The sequence below is a fragment of the Pangasianodon hypophthalmus genome, chromosome 8 (genome assembly GCF_027358585.1).
Source record: "Pangasianodon hypophthalmus isolate fPanHyp1 chromosome 8, fPanHyp1.pri, whole genome shotgun sequence".
Classification (NCBI taxonomy): Eukaryota; Metazoa; Chordata; class Actinopteri; order Siluriformes; family Pangasiidae; genus Pangasianodon; species Pangasianodon hypophthalmus.
Genome location: NC_069717.1, coordinates 16,526,945 through 16,547,933, shown reverse-complemented (window position 1 = coordinate 16,547,933; position 20,989 = coordinate 16,526,945). Strand labels below are relative to the sequence as shown.

Here is a 20,989-nt window from a genome sequence, read left to right as displayed (position 1 = left end):
CCCCATGGATGTGTTGGTTTTTTTTTTTCCTGCATCTGTGGCTGTTTAATTTTAATGTGCCAGCTCGTTTATGGACTGACCTGTTGTCTTTCCTTTCCCATCTTTTTAGATCATGGCTCAGGGAAAGGGTCCAAACACACAGGTCAATAAACTAGACAACATGCTGGGAAGCCTGCAGTCTGACTTACATAAGCTGGGTGTAAAGACCGTGGCCAAAGGAGTGTGTGGGGCTTGCTGCAAACCTATTGTTGGCCAGGTGAGAAATATACAGTGGTACTCCTTTTCTTTGACTGTAAGGGATGTCAAGAAAAATGCTATACATAAAAAGGGAAATTAGTACCCAGTTATGACTAATGTATTATACAAATATTATCACTTGATAGATCAGTGCTAGTTTATCACCAGTGTAAAAAGTATTAAGTATCACAAGTTATTACCAGAGTATGCTGCAGAAACATTAGCTGGAGAGTGAGTGTAGAATGTTGTGGGTGCCTCTACAGGTAGTAACCGCCATGGGCCGCACATGGCACCCAGAGCATTTTGTGTGCTCTCACTGCCAAGAGGAGATCGGTTCTAGAAACTTCTTTGAGCGTGATGGCCAGCCATACTGTGAGAGGGACTACCATCACCTCTTCTCTCCTCGCTGCTACTACTGCAATGGTCCCATTCTGGATGTGAGTACAATTGCATTAGGCTGCACTCTTGCCATCTAATGTGTTTAATTCTAATAATTACAGATGTATTTAGAAGCATTCTAGTACAACTGGAAGGAAATGCTTAATGTAGAATATGAGAAACAGATTATATGAATGCAGAAAAGAGATACAGAAAAAATGTTTGGCTTTCCTGTCTGCAGAAAGTAGTGACTGCTCTGGATAGGACATGGCATCCTGAACACTTTTTCTGCGCTCAGTGTGGGGCCTTCTTTGGCCCTGAGGGTAAGTAGTACTGTCCACTGCACTCAACTGTGTTTAGCTTGCAGTGCTGAGGTTTCTCACCATGTGTTTTTTTTAATTTTTTTTTTTTAAGGTTTTCATGAGAAAGATGGGAAGGCATACTGCCGTAAAGATTACTTCGATTTATTTGCTCCCAAGTGTGGTGGCTGTGCCCGTGCCATCCTGGAAAATTATATATCTGCCCTGAACAGCCTCTGGCACCCTGAGTGCTTTGTTTGTAGGGTATGTGTTTTTGCTCTGAAATGTGAAGTATATTTTATGCATGACTAATAAACTTTCCATTCCATAATCTGAATTGTTAATGTAGTATAGAGGTACTGAATTCTTGTAAGATTTTTATTTCCTGTGTTTGTACTGTAGGAGTGTTTTACCCCTTTTGTGAACGGCAGTTTTTTTGAGCATGATGGGCAGCCATACTGTGAGGTTCACTACCATGAACGACGTGGCTCTCTCTGCTCCGGCTGCCAGAAGCCCATAACAGGCCGGTGCATCACAGCCATGGGCAAGAAGTTCCACCCTGAGCATTTTGTCTGTGCCTTCTGCCTCAAGCAGCTCAACAAGGGCACCTTCAAGGAGCAGAACGACAAACCGTACTGCCACGCTTGCTTCGTCAAACTCTTCAGTTAGACTGACTCGACATGGAGTGTGCTTGCCTCTCTGTCTGAGTGTGTTGGATATGCAGCAAAATCTGAGTTGCAAAAGCCTTATGTAATAGGGGAGGAAAGCGTTTAGATAAGAAATGTAGAGGTTTGAATTTGTTTTTTGGAATTGTGTGCAACTATCTGCTCACTGGTTGAGTGTGAAAGAATCTGTTTTAGGAATGTGGCTTTGGATCAAGTTTGGATCAGTTGACCTGTGAAAGTCTATTCACTATGAAACAATGCTTTGTGGTGTGTAACAGAAAATGCCACAGTGGCAAAATATGATAACTATTTGTAATAATTGGATGTAGGGTCAACAGTTTGTCCAATATATTTAACATTTGCAAGAAACAATTTATATTACTGTGCTCAGTGCCTTGTTTTCTATAAAAAATTATAATACTTGAGTTATACCAAAAATAATAGTTTAGTACCGGATTTGTACATTTCTATGGAGACTGATGTTCTTGGTGTGCCAACAATTACCAGCCCATAACAAGCCAGCCAAGATCACCTACATATATTGAATAGGAGTAGTGTGGTGAGTGTTGTGAACTTCATAGTCACTTAAGTAAACTCCTGCAGATATGAAATTATCCTACTCCAAGGCTTTTGGTCTTTTTATTCAGGGGAGCATAAGCATTATTGAACTATTTACCCTTACAGTCATGTTGTTGAAATGACTAAATGCAACATCTCAAAAATACTTTACTGTATTTAGGTAACTTGGCTTCATTTTTCTTACTCTTACCATTTTAATAACCACTTATTCTCTTTGATTTCTTCAAGCAAATCATGGGTTGTTTAACTAAATAGCTGTGACAGTGTTGTGCAATTTCTATCCCTTTAACACAGTATATGATTGGTTTAAATATAAATATGTCTTTCTCACCCAGACAACTCTGGGTAGTGTTAACTGCTGTATTGTTTTTATGACATTCTAATGTATTTTTCTCCTTTTCTCTCTTTTTTGCCTGAAAGTCTTAAGTGTAACACAGACATTTTAAAGAATGGGTTAGGATAGATGAAAGATGAAGTGTTAGTAATGTAACACCAGCTTTAATATCCCCCCAAACATAAAAGTGGGTATTTCCTTTTTCAGAAGTATAGCCTTGACTGCTTGCCAAAAAATCCAGAGATCTTGTGTATTATAAAAGTAAGGATGCATGTACAAAATTACCAGCAGCTAATAATCTTTTTTCTGTATGCATTATTCTCTGGAAAAATATATTTTCATCACTGGTGTGAGGATGCATTTCAAACATATGGCCTTCTTTTTCTTACATAATATATATAAAAATTACTTTTAATGGAGTTGCTGTGATAATTCAGAGGTCTTTCCTATCTCATTCTTCTTGTCGTTCTGAGAGCTAGGTGCCTGGAGGACTCAATAGTCCATTATGCCTCAGAACCTATTTATGACACTGGTTTTAAAGGTTTTCCCCTTTTTGCTTTAGCATGCGATTTTTCTGTCAAGAAGAGGGCTTAAATTTTTCTCTTTGTTTCTACTGTTACAGTCTATTTTAGTGGGCCTTCATTTACTGTGTTTATTTACCCAATGTGAAACTGCAGACATGCATTATTTTCCATAACTGTCATTTTGTTTTGAGTCATAGTAACTGGCTTAATTCATAGCATTATCAATAAAATTCTTTAATGTTTTCATGCAGTTTGTTTAATCTGAGCCTTGGTGTTCACACCATATATCAGGAATTTCAGAAGAAATTCGGCAGTAGTTCATATAATGTTCTGATTTGAAATGATATATGTTACAGATTAAATGATCCAATTTAGTTTTCAGCAAAATTAAATAATAGATCAAATCCCATGACTAGTGTTAATCTGGTGATTTAAAAGCACCCTTTGCAAGCAGCAACCCCAGTGGGCATTTCTTGTGAAGTTGCATAGAAAGTTAACGAGACCACAGATGGGCATACAGCGATGATGGCTCATTCCAACCCTGTCAAATGCTTTCTGAAAGCTGATTGTCTGAGGTACCCATGTTTTTGAAGTAATTATCATTAGAAATTCATTTACACACTAGGATGAAAGTACACCAAATATCAGCTCAGTCAAACTTATGGTTCATGTGAAACACTTACTGAATTTAACCCCTCCCACATGGATGATCACAAAAGTTTGCTACACATAACAATAAAGACATCATTGATGGATGTACTGTTCAAGTTTCATTACAACAGCACAATGCTTACAATGCATAGTGCTGATTGGCTGATGGTGGCCATGTTTTTTAAGTATTCATATTTATCAAATTTATTATCAGATTTGTGTAAACATGCAGTATACCAGATTTCAGCTGATCAGAATTATGACTCTCGAGAGTTGTTATTTGAACTTAACTCTGCCCACTGTAGATGATAATACGCTAAACTTTGAACACCACCTCAGAATCTTGTCCTGAACATGCCTTTCAAGTTTTGTGGGAATCCATACAACCAAATTATAAGTTACAGCTGTTTGACGAAACTAAGCTCCACCTTGCTAGAACGGATTGTAATGTGGTGGCCATATTGTTTACAAATATCAACATGTTTTTGATAATTATTGAGAATTAGACTGTACTGAGTATTATGACATCCAATTTTGTGAAGATATGGCAAAAATCCTAGGATTTGGTCGGAAAAGTATGTTTTAATGTGAGTAGGCAGGGCTAACTGTTTATGGCTTCAGCCAAGGAATTAGGTTTAAAAAATTTTTTTTTTTTTATTGTAATCAAGGATTCAAAGGTTTTATTTGTCATATAAACAGTTATAGAGGAGCATTTATGTGAAACACTTAGTGGTTGACACACTGTGCAAGTAAGCATAAAAGAATATAAATAATAATAATAATAATAATAATAATAATAAAATAAAAATAAAGGTAAACAAGAGGAAAAAAGAATGAAATAAGTAATGAAAAGTGGGGGTGGAATACACTGCCATGTGCAGCTACACTAACCAGCCACTTTATTAGGAACACCTGTAGACCTGCACATTCATACAGTTATTTAATCAGCGAATGACGTGGCAGCAGCACAAGGCAAAAAAAAATCATGCAGATACAGGGCAAGAGCTTTGGGTAGTGTTCATGTCAAACACAGGCTCGCCCAAACTGGACAGATGAAGATTAGAAAAAATCACCTGGTCTTTTTCCAGTCTTCAACTGTCCAGCTTCATGTGTCCAAATTGTCTGAGCTTACCTTGCTTGCCTGTGTTTGTTACGGATGTCAAGTGACCAGGAGACATCTTCAGTGATGTGCACTGCCAGGAATTTGAAGTTTGCCACCCTTTCCACAGGAGCCTCATAGATCTTAGGAGGGATGTAGATTCCTACCTGATATCTCCTAAAGTCCACGACCATTTCCTTGGTCCTTCTGATGTTTAGTGCAAGGTTACTGACCAGGCACTACAGAGCTAGATCAGGCACCTGCTTCAAGTAGGCCTGTTGATCACTGTTTTCTGATCAGACCACCACTGTGTCATCAACAAATTTAATGATAGAGATGAAGCTATGGGTGGCCACACAGTCGTGGATATAGATGAAGATCAGCAGTGTACTCAGGAGACAGCCTTGGGTGGGTGCCATTGTTGAGGGTGAGTGAGGTATAACTATCTACCTTAACCATCTATGGTTATTTGGTGAGGAAGTTGTGAACGCATTTGCAGGGTGAGTTGTTCAACCCTAGGAATCTCATCTTTGTGATCAGGATGGTAGGGGGACAATGGCACAAGCTAAACTGTAGTCAATGAACAGCAGTTTCAGATAAGTCCCTCTCCCCTTTTCTAGGTGGGAAAATTTGGAGTGCAGCACCTGGGAGTTGGTGTCATCAGTACTTCTGTTAGTTCTGTAGGCAAACCGGAGAAGGTCAGATGAGCAGATATAATCCTTCACTAGCTTTTCAAAGCATTCATCACCTTGCACATCAGGACTACAGCAGTTTTTCAGGCACAGGGCAGTGGTGGACCGCATGTAGGGTGCACACACTGGGCTAAAGATGCATTAAAGATGGAGGTGAACACTGTGGGTAGCTGGTCAGCACATGATTTCAGGATGCAGCCAGATGTATTTGTACAATAGTTAACGTGCATGTGATGTGCGCATGAATTCTCCTCACGGAGCCGAGCATTTTGATATGTCACATGTCACTGTTGCAATAGTTTTGTGATTCCACTTATTTTGGGAGTTGATGTCACATGAAAAACAAGTATGGGCAATTTTAATATTGATGCTTGCATTGCATAGCAAGCACTAATAATAATAATAATAATAATAATAATAATGATAATAATAACTAGATAGGTAAAGTTCATCAAGACGAACATTGATGTTGGCTTCACAAAGCCAGTCTGAAAGTTTAAAATACTTATCAGTTTGAAATCTTAAGGTAGTGTGCAGTTTTACGAAAGAAAGAGAGAGACAGACAGACAGATAGATAGATAGATAGATAGATAGATAGATAGATAGATAGATAAGGTGCCAATAGATAGATAGATAGATAGATAGATAAAGTTAGTGATAGATAAAGTGATACAAGATAGATGGAGAGTGATTGTTATTAGTAGAAACACAGAAGATGTGAGAAAGTGATACAGGTGATTGATAGAAAGAAATATGTAGTGAGAGAGTGTGTGTTTGCTACTGGTAAACTGATATGGATGGAGAAAGTGTGTGGCACTCTGTTACAGGTACATTGACAGAGTGAGAGGGAGAGAAGAGGGGCTTCAGGCTGTGTGCACACAGGTGTGTGTGAGTTTTGACAGTTGGATTTTGAAATCTTGAACATTCTGAGCCAGGCTCTGAACATTCCATCAATGTAAGTGAATGGGATTTTTTGGTATATTTGATTGTCCGCTATGGGAAAACCGTAAGTGCGATTGGTTAGAAAAATACTTTGTAACTTTTGACCAGTAGGTGGCGCTGGCATGAAATTTGTTGCATAGCCTGAAGATGCCTACCAAGTTTTGTGTCAGTGTGCAAATTTGTTGCTGAGATACAGCCTCACTTCCTATTTGGGGGTGTTGCCGTCAGATTCATTGTCCAAATGGTTTGGAGTAATCAAAATTCTTTTGATAACTTTTGTGAAGTGAAGTGAAGTGACTTGTGGCCAAGTATGGTGACCCATACTCGGAATTTGTGCTCTGCATTTAACCCATCCAAGTGCACACACACAGTAGTGAACACACACACACACACACACACACACCGTGAACACACACCCGGAGCAGTGGGCAGCCTTTTTTTTTGCTGCGGCACCTGGGGAGCAATTGGGGGTTCGGTGCCTTGCTCAAGGGTCTCACATCAGTCGTGGTATTGAGGGTGGAAGAGAGCGCTGGTCATTCACTCCCCCCACCTACAATCCCTGCCGGACCCGAGACTCGAACCCACAACCTTCAGGTTCACCTGCGGGTTGCAAGTCTGACTCTCTATCCATTAGGCCACGACTTGTGAGTCTTAGTCTGAAAATGACGAATGCCGAATTTGGTGATGATTGGTCAAAATTTGTAGGAGGAGTAGAGAAAAAAAACAGTTTTTGACAAAATCCAAGATGGAATCTAATTAGGTGGAATTGGCATCATAGGGTGTGTTGAACTCGCCTCAACCCAGGGAATCCAGGTATGTCTGGCTTTTAAATTTTGGACACATGGTTCAAAAGTTATAACCATAAATGTAGTTCCAAATTAGACCAAAATTTGACCCGATGGTGGTGCTAGAATATTGGCCCAAATTTGGTCAGAATGTTCCTTAGACCCTCCCCAATCAGTGTGCCAGATTTCACATCTTTTTACCAGACGGTTCTATAGGCTGCCATAGACACCCTAGCAAGGAGGAGAAGAAGAAGAAGAAAAGGTAGAATAACAATAGGGTGCCTACGCACCTGTGGTGCTTGGCCCCTAATAATAAGAAGAAGAAGAAGAACACCAACGAAAACAATAGGTGCCGGAAGAACAGTCCAAAAAGCAAAAATATGCTTTTTTCATATCTTGTGAGAACTAGATGGCGCTGTTCCAAAACTGTGCAGGTACCCGCAAGTCATAATGGCTATGATATATAAATTTGCCCTACTGCGGAAAATGTATCACTGGTTTCAGACCGACAATTTGGTTTGGTCTAGCAACACGGAATCCATAACATATTGCTGGCATGGACTGAAGATGATCTGAGTCGAATTTGATGAAAATCAGATGAAAGGTGTCTCGTGAGCACTAGGCAGCGCTGTTCCGAAACTGTGCAGGAACCCGCAAGTCATAATAGCTTTGACATATACAAAGTTTGGTCAGAATATGCTAAAGCATTATGTAGATATAGCCTCACATCAATTTCGGCATGCTCATCGTCAAATTCATTTGCGTGTTATCTGAGAATGGTTTGACTAATCAACTGGAATTTGAGAACATTTTGTCAGCATGGTCTGAAGATGATCTGATTCGAATTCCGTGAAAATCAGATGAATGGTCTTGGAGGAGTTTGAAAAAGTAGATTTTTCAGAAAATTCAAAATGGCGGACAGCAAGTTTGGCCGACCATGGCATAATTGGTATCATTATTCTCGGCATGACCCAAGAAATCTAGCAAGATTGTAGCAAGTGTCATGACAATAGGCAAAAGGAGTCAAAATCTATTAGCATTCTTTGAAATTGCATTATAATTTGACCACTAGGTGTCATTGTTCTGAAACTGTGCAGTTACCCTCAGCTCACAACGGCTATGACATATACATATACAAGTTTGGTTTAAATAGGCTAAAGCATTACAGAGATATAGCCCCACGCTCATTTCGGAGTGTTCACTGTTCGAATTCATGTGCGAAAGGTTTCACTGATCAACTTAAATTCCTTAATTTTTTGTCAGCATTGGTCTGCAGATGATCACTTTTCATTTTTGTGAAAATGGGACAAACAGTCTAGGAGGAGTATCATTGTTCTTGGTATAAGCCAAGGTATCTAGCAAAACCAGTCACATGACAATTGGCAAAGTATTCAAAAGCTATTAGCATTTTTTCAAATCGCATTAGAATTTTTGACTACAAGGTGGTGTTGTCCGAAACTTTTTATGTTCCTTCAGGGCATGGTCATGATGACAAATGCCAATTTTTGTAACGACACCCCAAGGCGTTTTTAAAATACAGCATTTTAAGTCTAATTTCAAAATGGCCAACATAGGAAAATTTTATATCATTCGTTATGCCTTACAGAATCTAAAGAGACCAGTTACATGATTTTATGACAAACTGTTCAGAAGTTCTAAGCAAAACTATGCTTTTTCTCGTGAGCACTAAATGGCGCTGTTTCAAAACTGTGCAGGTATGCTCAAGTCATGATGGCTATAACATATATTAGGTTTGGTCTGAATAGGCTAAAGCTATTAGCATTTTTTGAAATTGCATTATAATTTTTGACTACAAGGCACTGTCCTGAAATTTTTTGGCTACCTTCAAGGTATGGTGCCAATGACACATATGGATTTTTGTAATGACATGCCAAGGTGTTTGTAAAATACAGCATTTTGGGTCTAATTCATAATGGCTGACACAAAATGGCTTATGTGATATTATTCAACTTGGTGTGCCACAGAATCTAAAGAGACCAGTGTCATGATTTTATGACAAACTGTTCAGAAAGTCTAAACAAAAATATGCTTTTTTTCATATCTCGTGAACACTAGATGGCACTGTTCTAACAATAAGACCATGTCGGCATGGTCTGACGATGATCTGATTCGATTTTCGTGAAAATTGGACAAACGGTCTAGGAGGAGTTCGAAAAAGTAAGTTTACAAAGCAGTTCAAAATGCAGACAGGAAGTTCAGCCGACTATGCCATAACTGGTATCATTGTTCTTGGCATGACCCAACAAATCTAACAAGACTATTCTCATGTATTATCATTTTTGTCCACTATCCTGAAACTTTTTGTGTACCTTCAGGGGTAATTAGAGGAAAAAAGAATTTTGTTTCCAGCCTTTACGGTTGGTGGCGCTAGAGGGCTTGAAATAGCAACAGAGGCAAAGTAAGGAGCTAAGCGAGTAGTGTTGCCAAGATATTGCATAAAACACTATGTGGTGCTTATGTCAAATTTGACAACGCGTTATATGGAAATGGTTTGAACTAAACATTTTTTTGCCAGCATGCTCTGATGATGATCTATGTAAAATTTGGTGAAGATTGGATAAATGGTCTAGGAGAACTCTGAAAAAGTTTTTGACATGACTCAAAATGGCGGACAGACAAAATGGCCTCCTGTGGAAAAATGTATATCACTGGTTTCTGTGGGACCTAGAGAATCGAAAATGTGAGATTCATGGCTTTGGATGAAATTCAGAAAAAACTATGTTGTATGTAAGCATGTATGTTTACAATGGCACATATAAACTTTCATCACAATACATCAAAAAGTTGCACAGATTCAGCCTCAGATTCTTGTGTTTCTCTGAAAAACTACTTCACAAAACAATTAACATGCTTGTAAAATGTGCCAATTTTCTTTCTTTTTTTTTTTTTCAAATTTTGCACAAACCTCTCAGCCCAAAAGGCAAATATGTCCACAGTGTTTTGTTTTGATAAGTCTTTGGTAACCTTGTCTAAAAACTGCTTAAATGTGATTGGGAGATCGCTGCCGTGTTTTTAAGATACACAGTTGTCCTCATGGACAATGATGGACACAGACACTGCATGCCAATTTTTAAGTCAGTCAGACTGACAGTGTGGTTTGGTCTATCAACACGAAATCCATAACTTATTGCTGGCATGGACTGAAGATGATCTGAGTCGAATTTGGTGAAAAGCGGATGTACGGTCTGAAATGCAAACATGTGCTTTTTTCATATCTTGTGAGCACTAGGCAGCACTGTTCCGAAACTGTGCAGGTACCCTCAAGTCATGATGGCTATGACATATACTAAGTTTGGTCTGAATATGCTAAAGAATTCCGGAGATATAGCCTCACATCAATTTCGGCGTGCTCATTGTCAAATTCATTTACACATTATTTGAGAACGGTTTTATTGATCAACTTGAATTCCGTAACATTTTGTTGGCATGGTCTGAAGATGATCTAATTCGATTTTTGTGAAAATCGGACAAAGAGTCTATTATATTATATTCTGTTCTATTATATAATGTTCAACCTTGAACCTTGAACCTAGGAGGAGTTTGAAAAAGTATGTTTTTTCAGAAAATTCAAAATGTTGGAAAAATGAGTGCAAATTTGAGCTGTTGGTGGCGCTGGAAGGTTTGAGATAGCAACTCCAAATTTGCTATGGTAACATTTCAGACTGTCCTCTAACTGTGTGCTAAATTTCATAACTTTACTACAACCCCTGGCAAAAATTATGGAATCACCACACTTAGAGGATGTTCATCCAGCTTTTTTTACTTTAAAGCAAACAAACAAATTACAGATATGACACAAAAAGGTTTTGTTCAATAGCTTAACATTCTGGCTTTGTGAAACATATATAAAAAATTCACTGACATTTTTTTTTAATTAATGGTGTGTCTTTTTCCAAATCAAGTAGAGGAAAAAGGTATGGAATCACACAATGTTGAGGAAAATATTATGAAATCATCTTTTAATTTCCACTTCTAAAACAAATACCGGGACAAGTCTAAAAATGCTAATAAGTCAGCAGTTAAAAGGGAGTGCTTACACACTTTAATGGGCTGTTGGACTTGGCTAATTGAAAGGAAACATGGCTCCAATGAGAGAGTTGTCAGTTGAAACAATGGAAAGGATTATAAAACCCCTTCAACAAGGAATTTCAACACGGAGTGTGGCCAAAGAAGTTGGTTGCTCTCAGTCAGCTGTGTCTAAAATTTGGTGCAAATATAAACTTAATGGGAAGGTTATAAAAGGAAAACATACAGGCATACAGATACAGATATCAAAGAAAACATACAGATGTCAAAGTGTCAGGATAGAAAACTCAAAGCAATATGCCTTGAAAATAGAAAATGCACAACAAAAGGAAAAACAAATGGGCAGAAACAGGAGTCAACGTTTGTGACAGAACTGTAAGAAACCGGCTGAATGAGATGGGATTTACATATAGAAAAGCCAAACGAAAACCAGCACTAACACCAAAACAGAAGAAAACAAGGTTACAGTGGGCTAAGGAGAAGCAATCATGGAGTGTGGATGATTGGATGAAAGTGATATTCAGTGATGAATCATGAATCTGCATTGGCCAAGGAGATGATGCTGGAACTTTTGTCTGGTGCTGTTCTAACGAAACAATATGAAGATGACTGCCTGAAGAAAACAATCAAATTTCCCAACTCATTTATGATATTGGGTTGCATGTCAGGTAAAGGACCAAGGGAGATGGCATTACCTCATTACCTCAGCAGTCAATGCACAGGTGTACATTGAAATTTTGGACACTTTTCTCATTCCATCCATAGAAAATAGGTTTGGTGATGAAGTAATTTTTCAGGATGACAATGCATCTTGCCACAGAGCAAAGAGTGTTAAAGCTTTTTTTCAGGAAAGGCATATCAACTCAGTGACATGGCCAGCAAACAGTCCGGATCTCAATCCAATTGAAAATTTATGGTGGATATTAAAAACACTGGTCTATGATAAGGCTCCATCCTGAAAAGCTGATCTGTTAACTGCTATTCGAGAAAGTTGGAACCAGATTGATGGGGAATATTGTTTTTCATTAGTGAAGTCTATGCGTCAAAGAATTCAGGCTGTCATAAAAGCCAGAGGAGGAGCAACAAAGTACTAATTGTGGTTTTTTTTTTGATGATTTCATAATTTTTTCCTTAACATTGTGTGATTCCATACCTTCTTCCTCTACTTGATTTGGAAAATGACATGCCATTAATAAAAAATGAATTTTTTGATGTATGTTTCACAAAGCCAGAATGTTAAGCTATTGAACAAAACCTTTTTTGTGTCATATCTGTAATTTGTTTGTTTGCTTTAAAGTAAAAAAAGCTGGATGAACATCCTCTAAGTGTGGTGATTCTATAATTTTTGCCAAGGGTTGTATGTACGGTTCTATGGGCTGCCATGTACTTCATGAGAAGAAGAAGAAGAAGAACTACAATAGATGCCTACGCACCTGCGGTTCTTGGCCCCTAATAAGTATGGACAATTATAATAGTGATACTTGCATTGCATAGAAAGAACCACTAATAATTAACCTTTGCTTGACAGTTTTGTTGAACAGGTATTTTAGATATAATCCCCAAATAAAGGATGACAGTGTGAAATACACTGATTAATATGGGCTTTTGTGCGAGACAATTTCGCAATATTGTACGAGCAAGAGTGCTGTTATCCTGAATATCAGCAAGGCTGTGTGTTGTGGTTTTTAAGTAAGGAATAACACAGACCATGTATGCCTTGTTATTTTTAATCGGTTTTATTCTTATATTATGTATTATATTACGTATAAGTTCCCGTGTATGACCTGTTACTATAGAAATAGTAACATTACACTCGAACGAGCGCATTAATATTAACCTGTCGTTCATGTCACAGTCGGAACCACTGTTATACGAAAATAATCGCTCCTACTGACCAACCAGATTTGAGCATTCAGCCGTACTGTAGTATAAAGTCAATTTTATTTTGTTCATTTATTTATTTATTTTTTTATCACGGGTGTAATGGATGCTGCTGTTTCAGTACATAACACAAGCTTCTCACCATAAAGGCTCGAACACTCAGAACACTCAGTTTGTATGAAAATTCGTTTACATAACTAGGCTGGCTATCTGACTAGCTGACTGACTAACCCCGCCAAAATGGAGATAACGCTGCTACATGATATCATATTCAGGATACTGTTTTGGCCATACCAACTGTGTCCTATAGGGGTCAGCCTATAGAATCAGCAAAGAGAGAATCTCGGCAAAGAGAGCGAGGCAGTGACACGGAAATGAGGACTTTTTTTTCTTTTTCTTTTTTTAGCTCGAGACCGGCAAGATGGCAGCGGACACGCAGGTTTGTGTGCGATTCGTGGTATGAATAGTACTTTGCTGTTGAATGTTTTCGATAATCGTTATATTTTATGTATAGCACTCTTAAACAGACATATTTTAAATAGGACAGTGATGTGGATGCTGTTTTTCTGACTACTGCAGCAAATTCTTATAGATGCATCACGACAAAGTTAAGTTACTAGTGCAGAATGATTGCAGGCGACTAGAGCTCAGGAGAGCCTAGCCAGTGGCTAAGCTAATTTAGCTTACTTACCTTCAATTTTCCAGTCATATCGCTATCAGGCTCACAAATACCTTTAGAGGGAACACATCGAGAACATATAGAATTAGCTATCTAAGCTGTTGAAACTGCAGATTTCAATTCGATGAAATTCATTTTACACGAACACTGAAAATATGTGCTGAAGTGTTGCGAATCGGCTGGCATAACTCAATTAGTCGTCTTGTAGTTAAGTGTTTTTTCTCTAAATTAACAACACTAAGCAAAGTTAGTATTCTTTTGTGGTTTGGGCTTGGCAATGATAGCAGCAACACACGAGCAATTGCACAGAAACAAAAAAGTGCATGATGTTACCGTTGAGGCCAAAATTTTTTACATGCTTGGCTAAGAATATTCAATCTAATTTTTCACACATTTCATGTTACCATACATTTCTGTTGGTAAGTTAGTTAGGTCATCTACTTTGTTCACATAATAGGTAAATGTAAAACAATTAGAAACAAATTTATTCCAGCTTTAATTCACTTTATCCAAATTCCAGTGGGTCAAAGGTTACATACACCAGGTTGACAGTCTCTTTAAACAGTCTGGAAGATTCTAGAAATTGATGTAATGACTTTTTGAGGCTTTTGATTGGCCAATTGCCATAATTAAGTGTTAATTGGGCGTTAAAGGGTCTACCTTTAGAGCCAATGCCTTTTTGCCCATGATACCAGGGGAAAATCCAAGGTGAACCTCCACAAATCTGGCTCTGATTTCCAAACAAACTGAAGGAACCATGAGCATGTATGCAAACACAAAAGTCTTGGGACTATACAGACACTACATCATCTAAGAAAGAATCACAAAATAACTCACAGGGATGAGCGAACTTTGGTCTGAGAGGTTCAGCTGAAACCCAAGACAGCAACAAAGGGACTGGTGAAGGAATTGGAGGCAGCTGGGACTGAAGTATGTACATACACCATTAAGAGAGTCCTACATAGCCTGATAGGCAGTCGCACAAAGTTGCCCCTACTCCAAGACCAGCATAAAAAAGCCAGACTGAAGTTTCCAGGTGACCAACAGTCTTTTGGAGGCATCTTCTCTGGTTAGATGAAACAAAATTGAACTGTTTGGCCAGAATGATCACCTCTATGTATGGAGGAAAAAGAGTGAGGCTTTTAATTCAAAGAACACCATCTCAACTCTGTAGTATGGGGTTGGCAGCATCATGTCATTGGAGGGTTTTGCTGGAAAAGGGATTGGTGCCAAAGTGTATGTAAACCTTTGACCCACTGAAAATCTAATTTAGTAAATAAAAGCTTAAATAAATCTCTCTTGTCTATTATTTTGAAATTACCTCTTAGGAAAATAAAGCAAATACCCTAATTGACTGCGAAAAACTAAATGTCTTTAGCCTAGGTATATGTGAAGTTTTTGCCTCAACGGTATACAATTACTCACTGTTGCTATACACAAGTTCTCAGCACCCCTCTGTCCCGTTTGACAATGGAAGGGGGCCACTGGAGGACCAGTACTGTCCAGATATTATTTCGCTGATTGACCATTCTCAGCGGAAATGGACCACTACCTCAATAATAGCTGTTCAGTGGTTGTCCATTCCAGTGATTGACAGGGTAGAGGGGGGCTGATAAATCCTGTTAAGAGCAGACCAGCCACTGTCACTAATTGTATTATCTTCAGAATGCACAGATATGACACACAAAGTGGGTGCTCAGTGCATGTATGATGTCCTTGATAAAGTCTTTAGCATTCATAGTATTTGTTGAAAAAGTGTAGACTCCCATAACAGTGTCAGATCCTTAATGCTGATAAACTCATATACACAGTACCCTCTGAAAGTATTGGAATGGCAAGGCCAATTCTTTTGTTTTTTTGCTATACACTGAAGACATTTGGGTTTGAGATCGCAAGATGAATATGAGACGATAGATCAGAATTTCAGCTTTCATTTTCTGATATTTGCATCTAGGTGTGTTAAACAACTTAGAACATGGCACCTCTGGTGGCAGAGGACCCAATTTTTTGGTGAACAAAAGTATTGGAACATGTGACTGACAGGTATTTGTTGTTGCCCAGGTGTGTTCTGTTAGATTGATTGTTTAAACAATTAATATCTCTGAATATTGATTCTTGGTTTGAGCCTTGGGTTTCACCTGGGAAGATATAAAAAAACAAAAAACAAAAACATGACCAGAGAGCCATCTGTGGAAGAAATGCAAGCCATTTTGATGCTGAGAAAAGAGTGGAAATTTATCAGAGCCATTGCACAAACATTGGGCATAGCCAATTGGAATGTCCTGAAAAAGGAAGAAACCACTGGTGTACTAACAACCAGACATCAAACAGGTTGGCCAAGAAAAACAGCAGCAGTTGATGACAGAAACCTTGTGAGAACTGTGAAGAAAAACTCAAAAAAAAAAAAAACAGTCAGTGACTTCACCAGCAACCTCCAGATGGCAGGGGTGAAGGTTTCACAATCTAACTTTTGAAGAAGACTTTAAGAGCAGAAATAGAGACCATATCACAAGATGCAAACCACTTATCATCAGTAAGAATTGGAACGCCAGATAGAATTCACAAATAAATACAGAGATGACCCACAAAAGTTCTGGAACCAAGATTAACCTCCACCAATGTGTGAAGAAATAAAGGATCTGCTCATGATCTAAAACATCTGTCAAGCTCATCGGTCAAGGTGGAGGTAGTGTCATGGCTTGGGCTTGCATGGCTGATTCTGGAATTGGCTCACTAATCTTTATTGATGATATAACTCATGAAGGTAGCATCAGAATGAATTCAGAAATCTATAGAAACATTCTGTCTACCAATTATTATTGCAAGCAAAGGATATGCAACCGAATACTAAGTCTTATTTAATTTGACTATCTGTTTGGGTGGGTGGTCTGCCACAAATGGTACCATGTTCGAAGTTGTTTAACACATCTAGATGTATATGTCAGGAAATTAGTGCTGAAATTTTGATCTATCATCTCATATTCATCTTTTGATCTCAAACTCAAATGTCTTCAGTGTATAGCGAAAACAATAGAATTGGCTTTGTCATTCCAATACTTTCGGAGGGGACTGTATCTATAGCAGGTAGATTGTTATATCTTTTAATTTTGGTCTGTTATTTCCCTGAAAGGTCACATGACAAATTATGCATACAGCCTAACTGATGCTAAACTTGCATAGGCAGTGACATCTATTTATAAAAATCTATTTATGGTAACATGCAACAACTATTCTATATTGCCAAAAATCACTACACTGGAATTGCCTATAGACAGCCAGAGTATAATGCCCATTGCTTGTTGTCAGTGTGGTTTCTTCTCTAGTTGTGTCTTGTTAATACAGCATGTTGCTAAATACTCATTGTCACTGAGTGTTGATCACTAACTGTCTATAAAGCATACAATATAGACCTTCAGTCTATAAAACTGTTGTCTAAAAGCAACAGCAATGGTCATATGATGACAAATCTCTAGGCCTTTTCTGTGTTCGTTTTAACTACATTATGGCCTGTTTGTGTATCTTTCTGTCATGGCAGGTTTCAGACACACTGAAGAAGTTTGCTGTGAAAGTGACTACATCGAGTGTTAAAGAGCGCAAAGAAATTTTAGGAGAACTGAAGGAATGCATAAATGGAAAGAGTAAGTTGTGAATTAAAAGTGCATGTCTTCCAGCAATTATTCTTTACACCCTCATGTCTCGATTTAACAGTTCTGTGTTCCAATGTTCCTTCAGATCTGCCTGAACCAGCTATCAAAGGTCTATGCAAGCTCTTTTGTCTTACCCTTCATCGATACAGGTGAGGGAATAAAATGTCAACTTTTCATAAAAGTAAAGATGAAATGATGCCCAACTGGCACAACAGAAAAAAAGTGTTCACCCTGACATTGGGAGATCACAAGTTTGAAACTCAATCTCGACGATGAAGCATGACCATGGTAAATATCTTATCAAAGCTGAATTCAATTTTTGGTTTTGCCTCAGGGATGCAGCCTCTCGCCGTGCTGTGCTCTCTGTTATTGACCTACTGGCCCAATCACAGCCTGATGCCATTGCTGCCCACCTGTCTTCTGGCCTTCTCACCTGTGGAGTTGTCAGTAAGGGCATAATGCCAGGGTACGATTATAAAATTCCTATGCTTGCTTTGTCTTTTTTCTTATTGGGAAAAATCACCATATCAAGCATCCACCCTGTAATAATTGCAGCATACTGTGTTTGTTAATCTTTTTGTGTCTGTGTAAGCTGTGTACAATTTATATTGAACACATTTGGTTACTTGCTGTCTTACCTATTGTCAACATTTGCTGTATCTGATTTCCACTTCCACTGGCATCAACCTCACTGCCATGTCGTGTTTGATGAGCCTGACTTTTTTATTGATGGATTCATTCTTGTCTATTGACACAGGAAGAGCACAGCATCGGCTTCTTGTTGTGCCCTGCCATGGACTTGCCTAATAGTGCGTGTAGTCTTCCCCATGCCAGAGAACAGAGAGGCACCCCAATGGAAAAAACTGGTTAGTTTATTTCCTCTTTCTTCTGAAAATGTCATACAGTTCTAAAATAAAATTAGATTCAAGTTCACTAAAGAGAGTAAGAGCAAGTAGTCAGATGTGGAGACAGGAAAATGCTAAAATGGCAATGCAGGATATGTATGTGAACCATATTGCAACAAACATAAAGCACACATCTATCTTCGCCTTCTCTCAGAGTCCGCCACTGGCATTAACAATAAAATAAATAAATAATTTAGCATCTTGTTAATTATAGTGCATTAAATCATGGATTTACATTTTTATTTGGATAATTGCTACTTACATAACACTGTGTAGTTAATGTTTTTAATTATATTGTTGTTGACTATTTTTGTTGTTTACTATTTTATTATTATATTATTTGTAATATTATTATTGTTCTGTATTTTTTTGTGTGAAAAGGATAACTGAAAAAGCATACTCTTTATCATGGTTATTTGCTTATTGTGCATATTTTGTTACGACTACAGCACTATTGGAGGTGTATTTGATCACCAGAAGTGTACAACACTGATGTGAAATTCTAGAGTGATATTAGTAGATGTAAAGGGCCTAATGAAGCTTTGTTGGAATGTTGGACACAATCTGTGTGTATGTGTCTGTGTGAGAACAGGTGGAGGTGCAGAGTCTGCTCTTCGCTGAGGTCATGGGTGGAGCCTCCAAAAATGCTATCAAGTCTGTCACTAAGCGGCTTAACAAGTTGTGGAAAGATGTGAGACCATCAGCAGTGGGGTTACATATTGGTCTTTTTTTTTTTTTAATCCTGGGGGTCTCATTTATAAAACCCTAGTCACCGGAAAACTCAGTGCTTGTGATTTGTCGTGCAGTCAAAACCTATGAAACATGAAGGAGCTTGTGATTTAGTGCCCCAAAATCAATACAAATATTTAACATTTGCTGAGTAGCTTACATTTAACTATTTATATTTGAGTGAAGAAGCCAAAATTTGTGATCATGATTAAAATATGTTTAATTAGGTAGCCATATGGCTTTGTATTCGCATACTCCACAATTGTAATTTTAATTGTTTCTCCATTCTACTGAACAGCAGTAACAAATGCAAAACCAGAACTGACCATATTCTGTCTAACTGCATAAATCAGTTTCCCATCACATAAAGCTACTCATGAAACTAGATTCTCTGGAAGTTATAGTGTGACTAGGGAGAAGCTAGAAAAAATAGGAGTATCGCAATTGACTTCAGAATGTCTTTTATGCTGCTATGTGTCTCGCTCACAGGGCAAACCACTGCAGACAAAAAGACATTGGGACACAGCAGGTTCATTTTAATGGCAGCCTGCATACCTGGACACAAGTGGGCCAGGACTTTATTCATTAGTAAAAAATACAGAAAACCAAGATTTTTATGCTGTTAGAGAGGTGATTTCATTAAGACATTAATCTCAGGGTAAATTTGCAATGACTACGTTTGACCAGTCAAAGAACACTAATTTTTAGCTCCATCTGTATGTCTGAACTTGGCTCTCAGTGGTACCCTGGCATGAATATTTAAAAAAAAAAAAAACAGTGCAATAATCTGGTGTAAAAGAGCTATTATATGCTTACAAGATTATTTATAAATGGGGCTCCTGGGTGCCAGTGCCAAATTATGTTCTGTGGCTGAGAACCTCAGTTGAAAGCTTTACAGCTTCAGTTTATTTATTTTTATTTTATTTCTTTTACTTATCTCCAGATCCCAGGGTTGGTTGATCAGTACATGAGCACCGTGTTGAGCTTGGACCAGAGTCTCTTCTCTCTGCCACTGCTGGCTGCGTGTGTGGACTTCTGCACCTCTCAAAAAGACATGGCTACAATCAGCAAGCACAAGGTGGGCTTTTCCAATAACACACAGCTTCACTGCAGTTGCTCACACATCCATCATTTTTCAGGCTTGTTTTCAAACACATCTGTTACACGTGTTCTTTCAGGCAGCTATCTTAGATCTGTACTTGAAGACTGTGCTGATGAGCAAAACCAGACCACTCCAGCACATTCTGGTGAGTTGGACCGGAACTTTTTGGACAAAGGCGCATTCTTTTGTGAGCATTTTACATCATCTTGAAAAAAAGAAAACTGTTTGTTTTCAGGCTAAAAGTGGTTCTCTGCTTCGCCATGTTTCTCACTCTGAGTTCAAGGAGCAGCTCTTGCCCACTCTACAGAAAGCCCTGCTGCGTAGCCCTGAGAACTCCATGCAGAGTAAGATACACACTAATAGACGTTCTACACTACAAATAATATTGCTGAAGTTTGGCTCATGTTAAATTGGTTTCTGCTCCTCGTTTTTTTGCATTCTATGTCTCTCTCTGTCATGTCTAGCCATCTCCTCCATGCTGGCTTCACTTACTCTTGATCTCAGCCAGTATGCTTTGGACATTGGGAAGGGCCTTGCCAGTAAGTTTAATACTACCATTGTAAATAAATGGAAATGTTTGCCTTTATATTTTGACGGTGTGTGTGTGTACGGTGTGTGTGTGTGTTTCAGGCCAGCTGAAGGCGAGTAACGTGGAATTAATGGAGCATGCAGTTCAGGCCATGCAGAATTTGGCCCAACAGTGTAGTGACCCAGCTGCCATCCAGGAGCTCATAACGCACCTCTTCGGCATTCTTGGAGGTGAGAAAAATTTTATACACATACCTTAGTATCTGTGGTGGGCAGTATAAGAGAC

The 20,989-nt window shown here is 38.5% G+C and overlaps 2 protein-coding genes across 9 annotated transcripts in view; both read left to right on the top strand.

Moving 5' to 3' along the window:
* pxnb (paxillin b) overlaps nucleotides 1-3,266 on the top strand; it is a 34,714-nt gene extending 31,448 nt beyond the window's left edge. For all 8 annotated transcript variants that reach the window (XM_026910740.3, XM_026910739.3, XM_053236092.1 and 5 more), the window contains 5 exons: nucleotides 110-256; nucleotides 501-674; nucleotides 857-938; nucleotides 1,030-1,178; nucleotides 1,317-3,266. In XM_026910740.3, coding sequence (XP_026766541.1) covers nucleotides 110-256; nucleotides 501-674; nucleotides 857-938; nucleotides 1,030-1,178; nucleotides 1,317-1,583 — 819 coding nt within the window. In that variant the 3' untranslated portion in view covers nucleotides 1,584-3,266. The remainder of the gene's footprint in view (nucleotides 1-109; nucleotides 257-500; nucleotides 675-856; nucleotides 939-1,029; nucleotides 1,179-1,316) is intronic.
* A 10,167-nt stretch (nucleotides 3,267-13,433) lies between these two features.
* gcn1 (GCN1 activator of EIF2AK4) overlaps nucleotides 13,434-20,989 on the top strand; it is a 58,106-nt gene continuing 50,550 nt past the window's right edge. The window contains exons 1-11 of the mRNA XM_026910721.3: nucleotides 13,434-13,552; nucleotides 17,328-17,430; nucleotides 17,525-17,588; nucleotides 17,774-17,905; nucleotides 18,197-18,305; nucleotides 18,937-19,035; nucleotides 20,017-20,151; nucleotides 20,252-20,320; nucleotides 20,411-20,519; nucleotides 20,640-20,714; nucleotides 20,806-20,934. Of these exons, the coding sequence (XP_026766522.1) occupies nucleotides 13,535-13,552; nucleotides 17,328-17,430; nucleotides 17,525-17,588; nucleotides 17,774-17,905; nucleotides 18,197-18,305; nucleotides 18,937-19,035; nucleotides 20,017-20,151; nucleotides 20,252-20,320; nucleotides 20,411-20,519; nucleotides 20,640-20,714; nucleotides 20,806-20,934 (1,042 nt within the window). The 5' untranslated portion in view covers nucleotides 13,434-13,534. The remainder of the gene's footprint in view (nucleotides 13,553-17,327; nucleotides 17,431-17,524; nucleotides 17,589-17,773; nucleotides 17,906-18,196; nucleotides 18,306-18,936; nucleotides 19,036-20,016; nucleotides 20,152-20,251; nucleotides 20,321-20,410; nucleotides 20,520-20,639; nucleotides 20,715-20,805; nucleotides 20,935-20,989) is intronic.